This window comes from Gymnogyps californianus, chromosome 3, assembly GCF_018139145.2.
Source record: "Gymnogyps californianus isolate 813 chromosome 3, ASM1813914v2, whole genome shotgun sequence".
NCBI classification, from domain to species: domain Eukaryota; kingdom Metazoa; phylum Chordata; class Aves; order Accipitriformes; family Cathartidae; genus Gymnogyps; species Gymnogyps californianus.
In genome coordinates this window covers 123,771,209-123,784,208 of record NC_059473.1, presented here as the reverse complement: position 1 = coordinate 123,784,208, position 13,000 = coordinate 123,771,209, and the positions used below count along the sequence as shown (strand labels likewise).

Here is a 13,000-nt window from a genome sequence, read left to right as displayed (position 1 = left end):
ATGATTTGAAATGCTTTTTTACATGATTTTAATTTAACTCCTTTGTTAGGGTCATTTCAAGCACGGCTCATTGGTTTGTCAAGGAAAGATAGAGGTGATTGCTACGACTGCTATAGTCTTGCACAGCTGAAGAATGAGAGAGATGACTATCACGTAGTTTTATCTTCCTGTGAATGTCTGTGTATTGATATATACTGCAATGTATTTACAGACAGAAATCTGTTTTGCAAAGTTTGCCTAATACTAATATAAATATAAAAGTGAAAGAACAAGAGAGCAAAACACCGAATGTATTGTGTGTGTTTGTGCGGGTGCCTTTATACAAAATCAGAAATATAAAGCTGAACAGTCATCCAGAAGCCATTTAGTCCATAACCCCACACTAGAGCAGGGTACTTTACTCCTTCTTGAGGGACCTTTAACCTGCTACAAACTGAAATTTGCAGGCATTACTCTTTCTTTATTAAGAGTTAGGTTTGGAGTAGCATGTGAAAAACAGCATGTGTGTAGGAAATAGTGGTGTTTGAGACTCACAGAAAGCAGTAATAATGAAGCAAATCATCAAAGAACTGCTCATTCAGACAGCAATACCCATGCAGAGGACTAAATGAGAAATTACTACTAATTCGCTATGTCACACGGCATATACACAGGCAGGCAGGGTTAGAGGTCCAAACTAGATTAATTCTGACACATCCTAACCCCGAAGTGCTTGGGTTTGGTAACCTTCACGCAGGTTTCAGGCAGGCTGCTGTATGGAATCGCACAGGGTTTTAAAAAAGGGAAATGGCAACTTTTTTCCTGTCTAGGGATCCAACTTTTCCTCCAGTAGGGAAAGGCAGGATGCTAAAAATCATGACCTCAGAGCTGCAGCTATTGCAGTACTTGAGGCTCTGTCAAGGTTTTATCCGCCACACACCCCTGAAGTGAAGATGTGGAAAAGGTGATACTCAGAAGCTTAAACTGTAAGCTTAAAATCTCCTTAAAATTAAGTTTACATAATTTTAAGTCAGATGTTCATAGGGACACTATAAAGAGCATATTCTTGAGTAGCATGTGCCACTCTGCTTGTTGAAGTACAAAAAAGACGAACTCAGTTCAAATAGATCCAAGGAAGGACATTTAGGATGATCATGGAAATGGAGTTTATTTTAAGATGCAAGGAATAGAATCAGAGAATCAGAGAATCATTCAGTAAAGAGTTTGATTTGTTTAACTTGGCAAAGCAAGGCTGTTTTCATCCTATCTGTGAAAACATGTTGGAAGAGTAAATACCAGAGAGGAAGCTCTAGACACTAATGGACAATGACAGCACAGGAACAAATGGGTGTAAAGTATCAAGAGCTAAATTTGCATTTAAAACCAGAAGAAGGTTCCTCCTCAGAGAATAAACTGGAAGAACCTTGCAATAGAACTGGAAGAAGACCATTTCCCATTCAACACCACTCTATTTTCCTGATTTTTTTTCCCTACATGGCCAAAGCTATATTCTGACCTTTGTTTGGTTTTTTTTTTTTAATAGTTTGGGAATAGCTGAGGCCCATTTTTGGCCAACATCTCATTTAGCAGTCTAGTAAAACTGTGGAAAAATACACATGAATAACCTAGAAGGTTTCTAATCAGAGGAGTGGGATTCTGTAATGGGCTATTCATGGAGCAATGGGATAAGAAATTTCATGAGAATAAAATGGAGGCTAATACATGTATAAACAGTGTTATGTCATATAAAACTGTGTGATCATGTTGCACTTTAAGAATCAGGATGAATTTCACTATTTTGTTCTCAATTCATAATTCTTTTCAAATGGGGAAACTGAGTAGTTGTGCATCTGTCAACAAGAGGTAGATGTTCATCAAGAACTCAGAGACTCAGACAGATCTTTCTGCATGGAAGATGGTGGCAACGGAGGCTTGTGTGTGAAAAGAGTTTGAGGGAAGTCATTCTGGATCCCAGAGGTGAAGTTTTTTTATCACAAAGCCTTTTGCTATTTTTTTGCTTGTGGGGGCATTTTTAGCAGAAAATCCAGGCACTGAATGGGCATCAAAACTGAACTGTCAGTATATTGGTGGTGTCAGGAAGGCACAGTCATACCAGGAATGATGATGCCACACAAAGTCTTTGGCTATGTAGATGTTAGACCCCAAGGTTGATCTTTTAGCATTTTTCTTCAAATTTAATTCAGAGTGGGGAAACTGAGGAGATATCTTGTGGCCCCCGTCCATGGTTAGTAGAGGAATTAAATTGCAGCTTAGACAGAAACACTTCTCATTCAGGACTGTTGTAAATAAGCACAAAGTATACCTTGCAGAGCAGGTATATGAATCGTTCATGCAGGTTGAAGGTAGTGCCGCAATATAGATTACTGCTAATTACGATGGTGTCTGTCCATAAGATTGAGTGTTTGTCTTTGGGGGAAAAAAAACCCAAACAAAGTAGTCTGCCCCTTTGTATACGATCCTTGTGTGAAGCCAGTATTTCCCTTGCAAGTTTTCAGACAAATCTCCAAAATACCCTTCTAGACAACAGCTATGGAGCTTCATGTTGCCACCACAAATCAGATAACAATAGTTTTTCATCACTGCTCTCCTGGACTGGACCCCTTCTGGCAGTGTAGGAGTTAAAGGGTCTATCACTGACTACCAATCCCCCAAGAAACCTTCCCCCTTTTATACTGAGCCTTATTTTTAAGCTACCTTTCAGTTGGTATCTACTGTACATAGTAACTCTATCTAAAAATTTGCCAATCCCACTCAAAGGTGACACTTGTGAATTACAAGATTCAGGCAATTAGAAGTCTTACTCCCACTGTAACCATGGTGGAAACCACAGCTTGCTCCGGCAACAGGCTTCCAAAACCAACTGGCTCCTCTGCAGGAAGGAAGGAGGAGGTAGGAAAGGTGAAAGGAGAGCAGGAGAGAGCAGAGGAGGAGGAAGATGAAGGGTAGGAAGGACTCAGGAATAGGAGTGCTAACAGACTTTGCGAGTCTCTATGGGAGGAAGGAGGGATATATTGCCATATCTTCCCCACACCAGTGTGGGTCTTTGAAATGGAGGGGTTTGTGTTATTAAATCTCAGTTAAAAATGAAGGGGATCAGCTCAAGAGGAGCTTTTACCAATTCCCCGGTGTACCCTCAGAAGTTAAGGATGTTCGGATGCATGCAGGAGATCCAGGAGTGTCCCCATTGCCTTTCTCAGGGACTGGAAAGAGATCTGGTCCCAGCAGTACCCCGGTGCTATCAGACAAAACCTGCCTTGCTCATGTCCCATATGGATCTGTTTTCCCCCTTAACAATTAATGGGACCTGCAGTAAAAGAGATGATTTACAGAATGTGTGCACGGCAGAGAGGAACTGCCAGTCATGTCTCCGAGGGACCGATCCTTTCCCCACTCCGCCTTATTTAAGATGTGAGTGCCGTCACCTCTATCAGCAGAGCTTGGCCGGCACGACATTTGAGTGAGTGACAGACGTGTCGGCTCCCAGGTCAGCCCACTTTGCTGTCGCATCGTGCTCTTGACCGCTGCAGTGCGTCGGGTGGGAAAGGGAGAAAAATTCTTCCACATGCTTTGTTAGCAGGAATCTGGAGAGCAAAGGGTTAAAGACTTGGCGTGCTGGGTCTTTGCGGGAAAGTGTGTATGTATATATATGTATACATGTGTGTATATATAAATATATACACACATACACCTTGGTTTGGCTGTAGGACCTTGCGCCCGCAGGCCACAGTCACATTATCATCTGGAAATTGGATAACGACAGCACAATGACAAATCCAGGTTGCTTGCAATAAGGTGCTAATCCCTTTGCTTTAATATCGGAGCAGCGTGTAATGATGTTTGGACATCACTCCAGTTTACTGACGACCCCACTGGGGCCAGCAATAGAAGCGTACAACTGTCTAACAAGCCATCAGGTGACCGCCGTCGTCAAAGCAACGGAGGATGCAATCTAATCTTCCCTCCATCCCTTCCAGCTCCCAATAAGGACCAGATTATAGAAGTGGCCCATCAATGCTTGGTAACTCGAATCAATTAACGTTAATTCGCACAATGCTATGATGTATTGTGATCACTTTCATTTCGGAGAAGGGGGAAGAAATTGCTATAATTCACCTAAAATGAGGTTGTCTATGGTGCTGAGGTATTAATTGGGTGTCCATATTAAATGGAAAAGGAGCACGGTAGTGAAGGAAAAGTGGATGAGTGACTCTCTTGGCTGCTATTGACCTATCAGAAGAAGACAGTGCCCTTTTCCTTTGCTTTTATCTATTACAGTTTTCCCTATTGCGTGTCAAGTTGATGTATTATAAAAAATTCATTTGGTGACCTTTCACCCCCCTAGCAGATTAAACAATTTCACTGGGATGGCATCATTAACAGGGCCTTGCATTTAATGATGATTTCTCTAAAAGGCCACGGAGATTCGATTTTAAGCTAACAGATTTATTGCACTATTATAACATATCGTAAAAAACTGTACCACCTACGGTCTGGTTTTAGGATAGAAACTGTTTAAGAGTTTATGTGGAGCTTAAAGTGGTATTACCTTGGGATATGCAGCAGCGGCAAGGCTCTGACCTCCGGCGGGATGCTGTTTACATTTAATAAAAGACGTTTCTCCGACAGTAAACTTCAGGAGTGTGTTATGGAGGAGGCCTGGCTTAGCTCCTTGCCACTAGCAGGCGGCTTTGTAAGTAGGGGTATTTCCACTCACCTACAGCAATTAATGCAAGTCACTAAGGAATTTAGAGGACGTTTCTCTCTTATTTGATGGACTGGCTCTGTCCTTCTCATTCTAAAGGCTCCTGGTGATGCCACCTCACCCTTGAGTGGTTCCATTAAGTTCCTCCAGCCTCCCCTTTTTTTCTTTTTTAAGGTGTCTTGTCACTCTCGACTGCAGGAATCTGGACTCCACCAGCTGCATCCACCAGGCAGCTGCTAGCTTTCAGCTTTTGGTGCCATCGGGATTGAAAAGTGCTAAACAAAGGTTGTCTGAGCAGGGGGGGAAGACTGCCCTTATGGGGGAGACACGTCTGTGTCTTCCTGGACAGCTGTGTTCATGCTCTGTGACTACATTTACTGATTTGTAAAACACGGAAAAAAAATTCCTGAAAGCTAGATTGGGAGCCATTTGGAGCTTGGACAGTCTCTAGCAAATGGAGAAATGGAGATCTGATGGTGGTAGTGCCCCAAAAAGCTAATGTCAGAAGAAGTTTGTCAAAAAGACTGGGTATTTTAATTAATATGTACTCCAAGACAGCATACATTGGACTTCTTTTTCAGAACTTTTTCAGTCTAACGAACTTACCTGATGCTTTCAATAGCCACAAAATATCTAGCTTCTAACTAAAGCATCTTTGCTTTATGAAAGGAAACCCTCACAATGATTAGATAAAGAAGTATACACCTCTTGTCCAGCCTTGCCCACAGACGCAATTCAGTAACTTGTTTCTTATCCTAGTTCACCATCAACCCAGGCCCCCTTGCTACTTCTCCGCACTACTCGATCTTTTCTTGTTAGCTTTCTACCATGACAGCATCTGACCTCCAGGGCAGTGGACACATGGCTTCGTTCAAAGCTCCCTGCTGATGCTAGCTAGAATATGCATTTAGGTGCCTAGGTTTTTTAATTTTGGTCTTATCGTCTCAACCTACATGAAAGAAAGGAGACATCAGTAATGTCAAACACCATGGGTCCTGTTCAGTCCATTAGTTTAGTCCTCATAAGGAGATATGATCATTATTACATATTTATTGTTTCTCTGTTGTCAAGGAAAGCTGCAGCCTGCTTTCTACTGGAGTTTATCTCCTCTAGCTTTGATTTCTTTCCATAATATAGGAAAACATGGGCATCGGTGGAAATAAAAGTTATCCTTTGGATAGCTTTTTTGCTTAAAGTAGGAATGAGCTCAGACTCCTCACCATCTTCTGGATGTTCGTGTCTCTCTTTCCCTGGATCTATTACTTAATGATAAGATCTGCAGGGGGAGACAAAGCTCTAACAGTGCAGCTGAGAGGGCACAGGTACCTGGTGTCTGGCTAACTTCATCACCACATGACATGAGAACGCACTTCTCACCCAAAGATGCTAAATTCCTCACAGCCCTTCTGGTGAATCTGTACCTACTTTGCCTCACACAAGTTCTCAGCTTGGCTATCTCCTGTCTTCACTACAGCATCTTCTTTCTTCTAGTCTTTCTTCTCTTCACTAGCAATCACAACCTTTTCAAGAACTAACAAAAATATCTCTTTGGCTTGACCATGATGCATTTTGACATATTATTTATTTCCCAAATTCTTTCCAATCTCCTTCCCTTTCCGAGGATATACTGATGCCGCAACACTAACATTGCAGACATACCCAGACAACTGTTCAATTAGTTTCATTGTCTATGTTTATTAGGAAATTAAATATACCAGGGACTGTTCTCTGGCACCAAGGCCAGCTGATATGGATCAGCCTGTGTCCTTAAAATTAAATTCTCTCACAGACTATTTCAGGGTGGCCTCATCCAAACTGCCAAGTGAGAATATTCTCTGACTGTATTAACTCCCAGACCATTTGGGAGTTGTCCTGGACTTTGCTATTGGGCCTGGACCACAGCTTGTGATGGACTGACAGTTTAACAGTAGAGGTGATCAAGTGTCAGTGCCAAGGCTTGTTCTTTGGCATTATTTAGTTTTCTACTATAGATGTATCCATCAACTTTAATGGACCCTTTACCCAGGTTTTCAGTCTGATCTCTTTCCCCTTGAAGTCAACTGATAATAATATCTATTATTGTTGTTGTTGTTGTTATCATTATTATAGTTATTATTGTAATTATAGTTAAAATGACAAGCTCTCCTTAATTTCAGGGAGACTTCCTTCCCTCTGCCCCAAATCCCTCCACCTAGTTTCTCAATCACGCCTTAATACCCGCAGTAGACCCTCTACTTTCTATGACCTCTAACTTCCTTGCTACTAAAGAGCAGACACTTCGTCTCCTGCAGAGCCTCGGCATGTTCACCCAACATGTGTTGACACTGATGGTGAAAGGATCTGGGATCCCTGGTGTCCCTGCTGACTAAGGTATCATGAGCAGCGCCTGCTTGCCCGCTGTGCCCACATTTAGAAGAGCTGCAAGGCACTGAGCAATGGAGCTGCTCCCCATTGAGCACTGTCAGCAGGGAATTGCAAACCAGTCTGGTTCTTCCCAGCATGAGACTTCAGGGTAGTGACAAAACAGCATGCTCTTCATGCCCATCAGGAGGAAGACAGGTCTTCTTGCTCCGGTCCTTGCTAAGCTGCAGGCACGCTTGTCCGTCCCCATCTCCCAGCGGCAAAGCTATGCCAGGTAAAGCCTATTTTCCTTCCAGCACAAATCGCCAGGGGACCAGCGGGCTGCTCCTCTCTCCTCCTCCTCCACACTGACACTCACTTGCAGGAACATAACTCGCTGTGTGCAGGGTTGCACCCTAAGGCAGGGGCTCCCTCACAGCAAGAGTCAGGTTGGACCGTGTGGGATATAAACATCATGTTCTGTGCTGTGTTAGCTGGATTCAAATTACCTGCAAACAGACATTAATTTTTAAGCATGCATGTGTATTTTTGCTTTGTTTCATTTTCTTTGCCATTACTCGCCCTAGGGAGTGGGAACTACTTCCTACAAACACATTTTGGTTGTAGGAAGATGATCAGAGGGCTGATGATCAGAGGGCTGGAGCACCTCTGCTATGAGGACAGGATGAGAGAGTTGGGGTTGTTCAGGCTGGAGAAGAGAAGGCTCCGGGGAGACCTTATAGCAGCCTTCCAGTACCTAAAGGGGCCTACAAGAAAGCCAGAGAGGGACTTTTCACAAGGGCATGTAGTGATAGGACGAGGAGTAATGGCTTTAAACTGAAAGGGGGTAGATTTAGATTAGATATAGGGAAGAAATTCTTTAGTGTGAGGGTGGTGAGGCACTGGAACAGGTTGCCCAGAGAGATTGTGGATGCCCCATCCCTGGAAGTGCGCAAGGCCAGGTTGGATGGGGCTTTGAGCAACCTGGTCTAGTGGAAGGTGTCCCTGCCTCATGGCGGGGGGTTGGAACTAGATGATCTTTAAGGTCCCTTCCAATCCAAACCATTCTATGATTCTATGACTATGATTTTGCAGCAGCCTTCTTTTAAGTGTGAGATGAGCACAGTTTTACTGTTTAGGGCCTGGGGTGTGGAGTCAGGGCATTTAATGCCAACACTTTTCCTGTTTGTTGGCAGTTTTAAAGAAGCTGGAGAGAGAAAAAAAAATATTTTGGGCTTACAGAAGCTATGCCAAGACTCACCTAAACTTGTCTGGACTCAGCTGGAGCCAGGGAGCTCACAGAAAGTGCAGATTTCTGCCATGAAAACAGGAGTGACTTGACGTATTGTTCCTGCAGTGAGTTTCAGTCACAGCACTGAATGCACATTTATGGAAGGAGGTGGATAAGAGCACGGATGAACGTATTCATGCCTTTGACATGAATTTCAAACATAACACTGCCTTTCAGACTTTCCCACTCACAAAAAAGAAAAAGAACCAAGATAAGAACTGAAACTTAAATCCTTGAGCTAGCTCTTGAGACTGCAGGTATCCTTAAACCCTTAGCTGATCTTCCCAGTGTCTGTGATTCGAACCAGTATTTCCCATCAGTTGCAGTATAAACAGTTTCTAGTTTGTAATGCATAGTAACACCCTGAAAAAAAACCCCAACCAGAACCCGAACCAAGAAATTGAGTTAAACCAAAGGAAACTTGTGTTCCATATATCTTCTGTTTGTAAACACCTTTAAGCAAACACTAGAGAGGAATGAATAGCTTTTCTACTTTCATTTCAAGACAATACCAAACCCCCAGCCACTGCACTGCAATTGCAGATTAGAGGGTTTTATATATATATAAATTATATATATATATATGAGAGATACTAAATGACACAAAGCACTGGGAGAGGGAATGAAATGATACAGGCTTAGAATAAAGTGGTGATTCTTTATTCAAATGCAAAAGCCCTCTCCTGGGATGCTCTAATTTAAATTTCAGTCTTGGAAAAAACAATGTCTTTCGATGAGGTGTCTGTGTACTGCTATGTTTCAGTATGCAGACTTCGCAGACAATGAAGGGTAAGAACACAGGTGTGGCAGGATAAAGAAATGTGGTGAAGCCCTGTAAGTGCTGTGCTTGTGTAGAGGAACTGAAACTTTGTTCTTAACGGAGCTCAAAGGTGTTCACTGGAAATCTTTCTGCTGGACTGGAAGCATTTGCAACCTCCACTGTTATCAGTGCACTGCAATGAAGACTTTGGCGTTAAGGCATTGGGTTTCTGAATCCCTAAAATCCCTGTCTCTGCCACATACTTTCAATGTGATACCGGGGAAATTATTTTGTTAATTTCTCAGTTTTCTATCTGTAAACTGGGGATTGAAACAAAAGGATTTTTTATTACTTTGGTGCTGCTGTCTGCTTGGAAATGATGTCTGTTCCATATTTCCATACATGCTGCTCTCATCCAAGAAATCAAAATGCGATGATAAGGTAAACTAGTAGTCGTTTGGTATAGTGGTCCTTCCTATTCATAACAGACACTAAGTGTTGCTGCCTGCATTACTAAGGCAGAAAATCCTGAACAGAAAGTAACATGTCATTCCTAGGTAAGATGTAAATTACCTCTGGGACTAGCACTGGGTGTTTTCATAGCATTAGTTTTCTGATTTTTTTTTTTTTTTTTTTTAACATTCCTTTGCATGTGAAAGAAATGGAAGCAGACAACACCCAGGAACATGCTTGTATGTGAGGCCCTATAACATCTCTGTTCAGGTGCAGCCCTCAGATGGAGAAATCGAGAAGCAGCTTCCTGTACAGCCAAAAATCATTTTCCTGGACAGGAAGGTAGGATTTGCTCCTCTGTGGATGGACGATTCTATTAATTCTGTACAATTTTGACATTTTCAAGCAGTCCAAAAGCTATGAGACAGACCTAAATATATGTCCTGGTTTTGGCTGGGATAGAGTTAATTTTCTTCTTAGTAGAAGAAAATGTTGTGTTCTTGCTGGGTTTTGGATTTAGTGTGAGAATACTGTTGATAACACTCTGATGTTTTAGTTGTTGCTAAGTAGCGCTTATCTTAAGCCAAGGACTTTTCAGTTTCCCATGCTCTGCCAGCAAGCAGGTGTGCAAGAAGCTGGGAGGGAGCAGAGCCGGGGCAGCTGACCTGAACTAGCCAAAGGGCTATTCCATACCATGGAACGTCATGCCCAGTATATAAACAGGGGGGAGTTGGCCGGGAGGGGCGGATCACTGCTGGGCATCGGTCAGCGGGTGGTGAGCAATTGCATTGTGCATCACTTGTCTTTTCTTGGGTGTTATTTCTTCTTTTTTTTGTTATTATTATTATTATTTTTAGTAGTGTATTTTATTTTACTTTAGTTATCAAACTGTTCTTATCTCAACCCATGAGTTTTACTTTTTTTCCGCCTCCCCACCCCACTGGGAGTGGGGAGGGGGAAGCGGCTGCGTGGTGCTTATTTGCCAGCTGGGGGTAAACCACGACAATATGGCATAGGACAGCTCTATAAATAAATATGGCAAAGGATAGCTTTATAAATAAGCGGTCATTGCTATTGTGGAAACTTCTTCCAGGATGCACTCTGTTCAGGTTTTTCAGCTTTTTCTGTGAGGGTTAGATTCGTGCTGTAGAGTTGGTTGTGTGCAGTTTTCTGGTTTCTGCCCCTGAAGCTTAGAAGATATCATTGAGGAATGTGGGAACAGCAACACAATCATGAAGGCTGTCAATGTCAGCTATAACGGGGTATCCTGATCTGCCCAAGCAAGTCCACACCATGCAGAGCAGTGGTGTGTAGAGATCATCATGTTTAAAACAAGCTTGGACTTCTGCGTGATGTGATATAGCACTGCCAGAGGTGCTAACACAAGTCCTGGAAGCAGCAGACTAGGTCCACCGAGTCACTAGATGTTGATGCACTAGATTCAGTCCCAGAGTCACATGAAATCTGCATAGTATGGCTTCGTGCTATGTTTCTACTTCTTTTATATTTCAATGTCCTCTTTCCTGCTTTCCAACCATTTTCTATTATGGAATCACTCCCATTTTACTGGACAGGCAAAAGTATGGCCACAGCATAATTAGCCCCAGGTATGACATTTTTACAGTGATGTCCCTGGAGCATGGTGTCAAATCCAAGCTTGGACAGCTTTGTGGACATTATTTCTAGATGCAAAGTTGCTTTATAATAAAGCCAGCTCTGTATATCCATTAGTCATGAGACTGATTTTACAACCGTGAGACACAAAACTTCCAGCTTCTTTTTATTTGACTTCAGTTCCCTACACGTAGGCATCTTGTTGTGTTGTAGGCTGTGGAATATACTATTTGGCCTCCAGCTCCTGTAGAAAGGTAAGACCTTTCCATAAGCCAAATTTGCTGGATGTCAAACGTTGTTGGCTACCTGAAATGACACACGAAACTTACATCCAGGCAATTGAATCTTCCCTTGAGTTTCACACCCTTCTTCAGACATTTTCTTCAGTCATTTTCTTCAGGTTTTCTACTAGGCTTGAGAACCAGTAGCGCTCTCAAAAAATAAAAAACCTGAAAGCTGATATTTTTATATACACATAGACTATAGGATCTAGATACTGCACACCTATTATGGCTGGGTAATTAAGGTATCAAAATTAGTTTCTTTCACTGAGTGTATGAGAAACTTAAATTGTCAGCTTTACTAAACAGACAGACTGAATCCACCCAGTTTCCTTAAACTTGTGGAGTCACCATCCTTGGAGATATTCAAAAGCCATCTGGACACAGTCCTGGGCAACCCCTTCTACGTGGCCCTGCTTCAGCAGAGGGGTTGGACCAAATGACCTCCAGAGGTCTCTTCCAACCTCAACCATGTTGTGATTCTGTGAACTTAGATGCCATAGAAGCCACAATGTCAAAATTAGCTGCTTGTCATCGGTGATGTGAATGTGACCCTAGACACTTCAAGTGAAGCAACAAATCTTGCCAGACTTTATTGAAATAGACCTGAAGTTGCCAGAACTGGTTCCTCTGAGCTTAAGCTCATCTTAAAGAGTTATGGTGAGCTTTGTGACATTTGTAACATGTGACATGTAGATGCAAAATGCCCTCCTACTGGTGATTAAAAAATTATTACAATTGTTAAAACCATCAAAACTTTCTTTCCTCTTGTTGAAGAGACAAGACCTTAATTCTTCTCTTTTGTTCTTCCTCCCAGGGTCAAAGAGTTGACAAACTGGGGCCTCCCTCAGAACCCTGGGTTGTATCAGCTCACCTCAAGGGCTCCTCCGAGGCTGTGCTAAAAGGTTGGGATGTGTTTTCTTATAGCAAGGGTTATGGCAAAGCAGCCATTAGTAATATACTAATTTTCTAATTCTTCATTCTTTTCTTTTTTGATCTAAGATATGTCTTTTCAAGATAAACTACTGGATATATTCTGGCAATGACAACCTGTTTGTCCCAGCAAAGGATCTGGCCAAGTACAGACAGAAACAACTGCCTATTGCTTGTAATTAGCATATTTTAACGTGAAAATGTTTTTCATGAGGGATCTAAATGTTTCCCTTCTGATCCTCATTTATTGAAAGACCTGAACTCGTGATTAACTCTAAGCATGTGAGCATTTCCCTTGAGGTTATTGAGGCTATGAACATGCTTAGATATAGAACCTTGTTTAAGTACAGTACTGAACCAAAAACCTGTGGATGATCATATGCTTGTAAACTAGAAAGTGGAAATTATATTGATTATAAAGTATCCTAATTTTCATTGTGAAAATCTTTAAATGTAAGCAAAGAGCGTACACATTGAAAAGTGGATTTCCTATTACAGGTAAAGTATTTTGTTTGCAGTAAAGTCATTTGAGTTTTAGCTTTGACTTGAAAAGTTCACATTTGGAGAAGATAAGTGGTACTCATGCTGTAGATTAGAGCTTCTCACCCTTTCAGTCTGTGTTTCCA

General features: G+C 42.1%; 1 protein-coding gene across 1 annotated transcript in view; it reads left to right on the top strand.

Annotated features, from left to right (window-relative positions):
* The window catches only part of PKHD1 (PKHD1 ciliary IPT domain containing fibrocystin/polyductin), a 262,741-nt gene that overhangs the window by 237,173 nt on the left and 12,568 nt on the right, over positions 1 to 13,000 (top strand). The window contains 2 exon segments of the mRNA XM_050894040.1: positions 9,762 to 9,888; positions 12,259 to 12,346. Coding sequence (XP_050749997.1) covers positions 9,762 to 9,888; positions 12,259 to 12,346 — 215 coding nt within the window.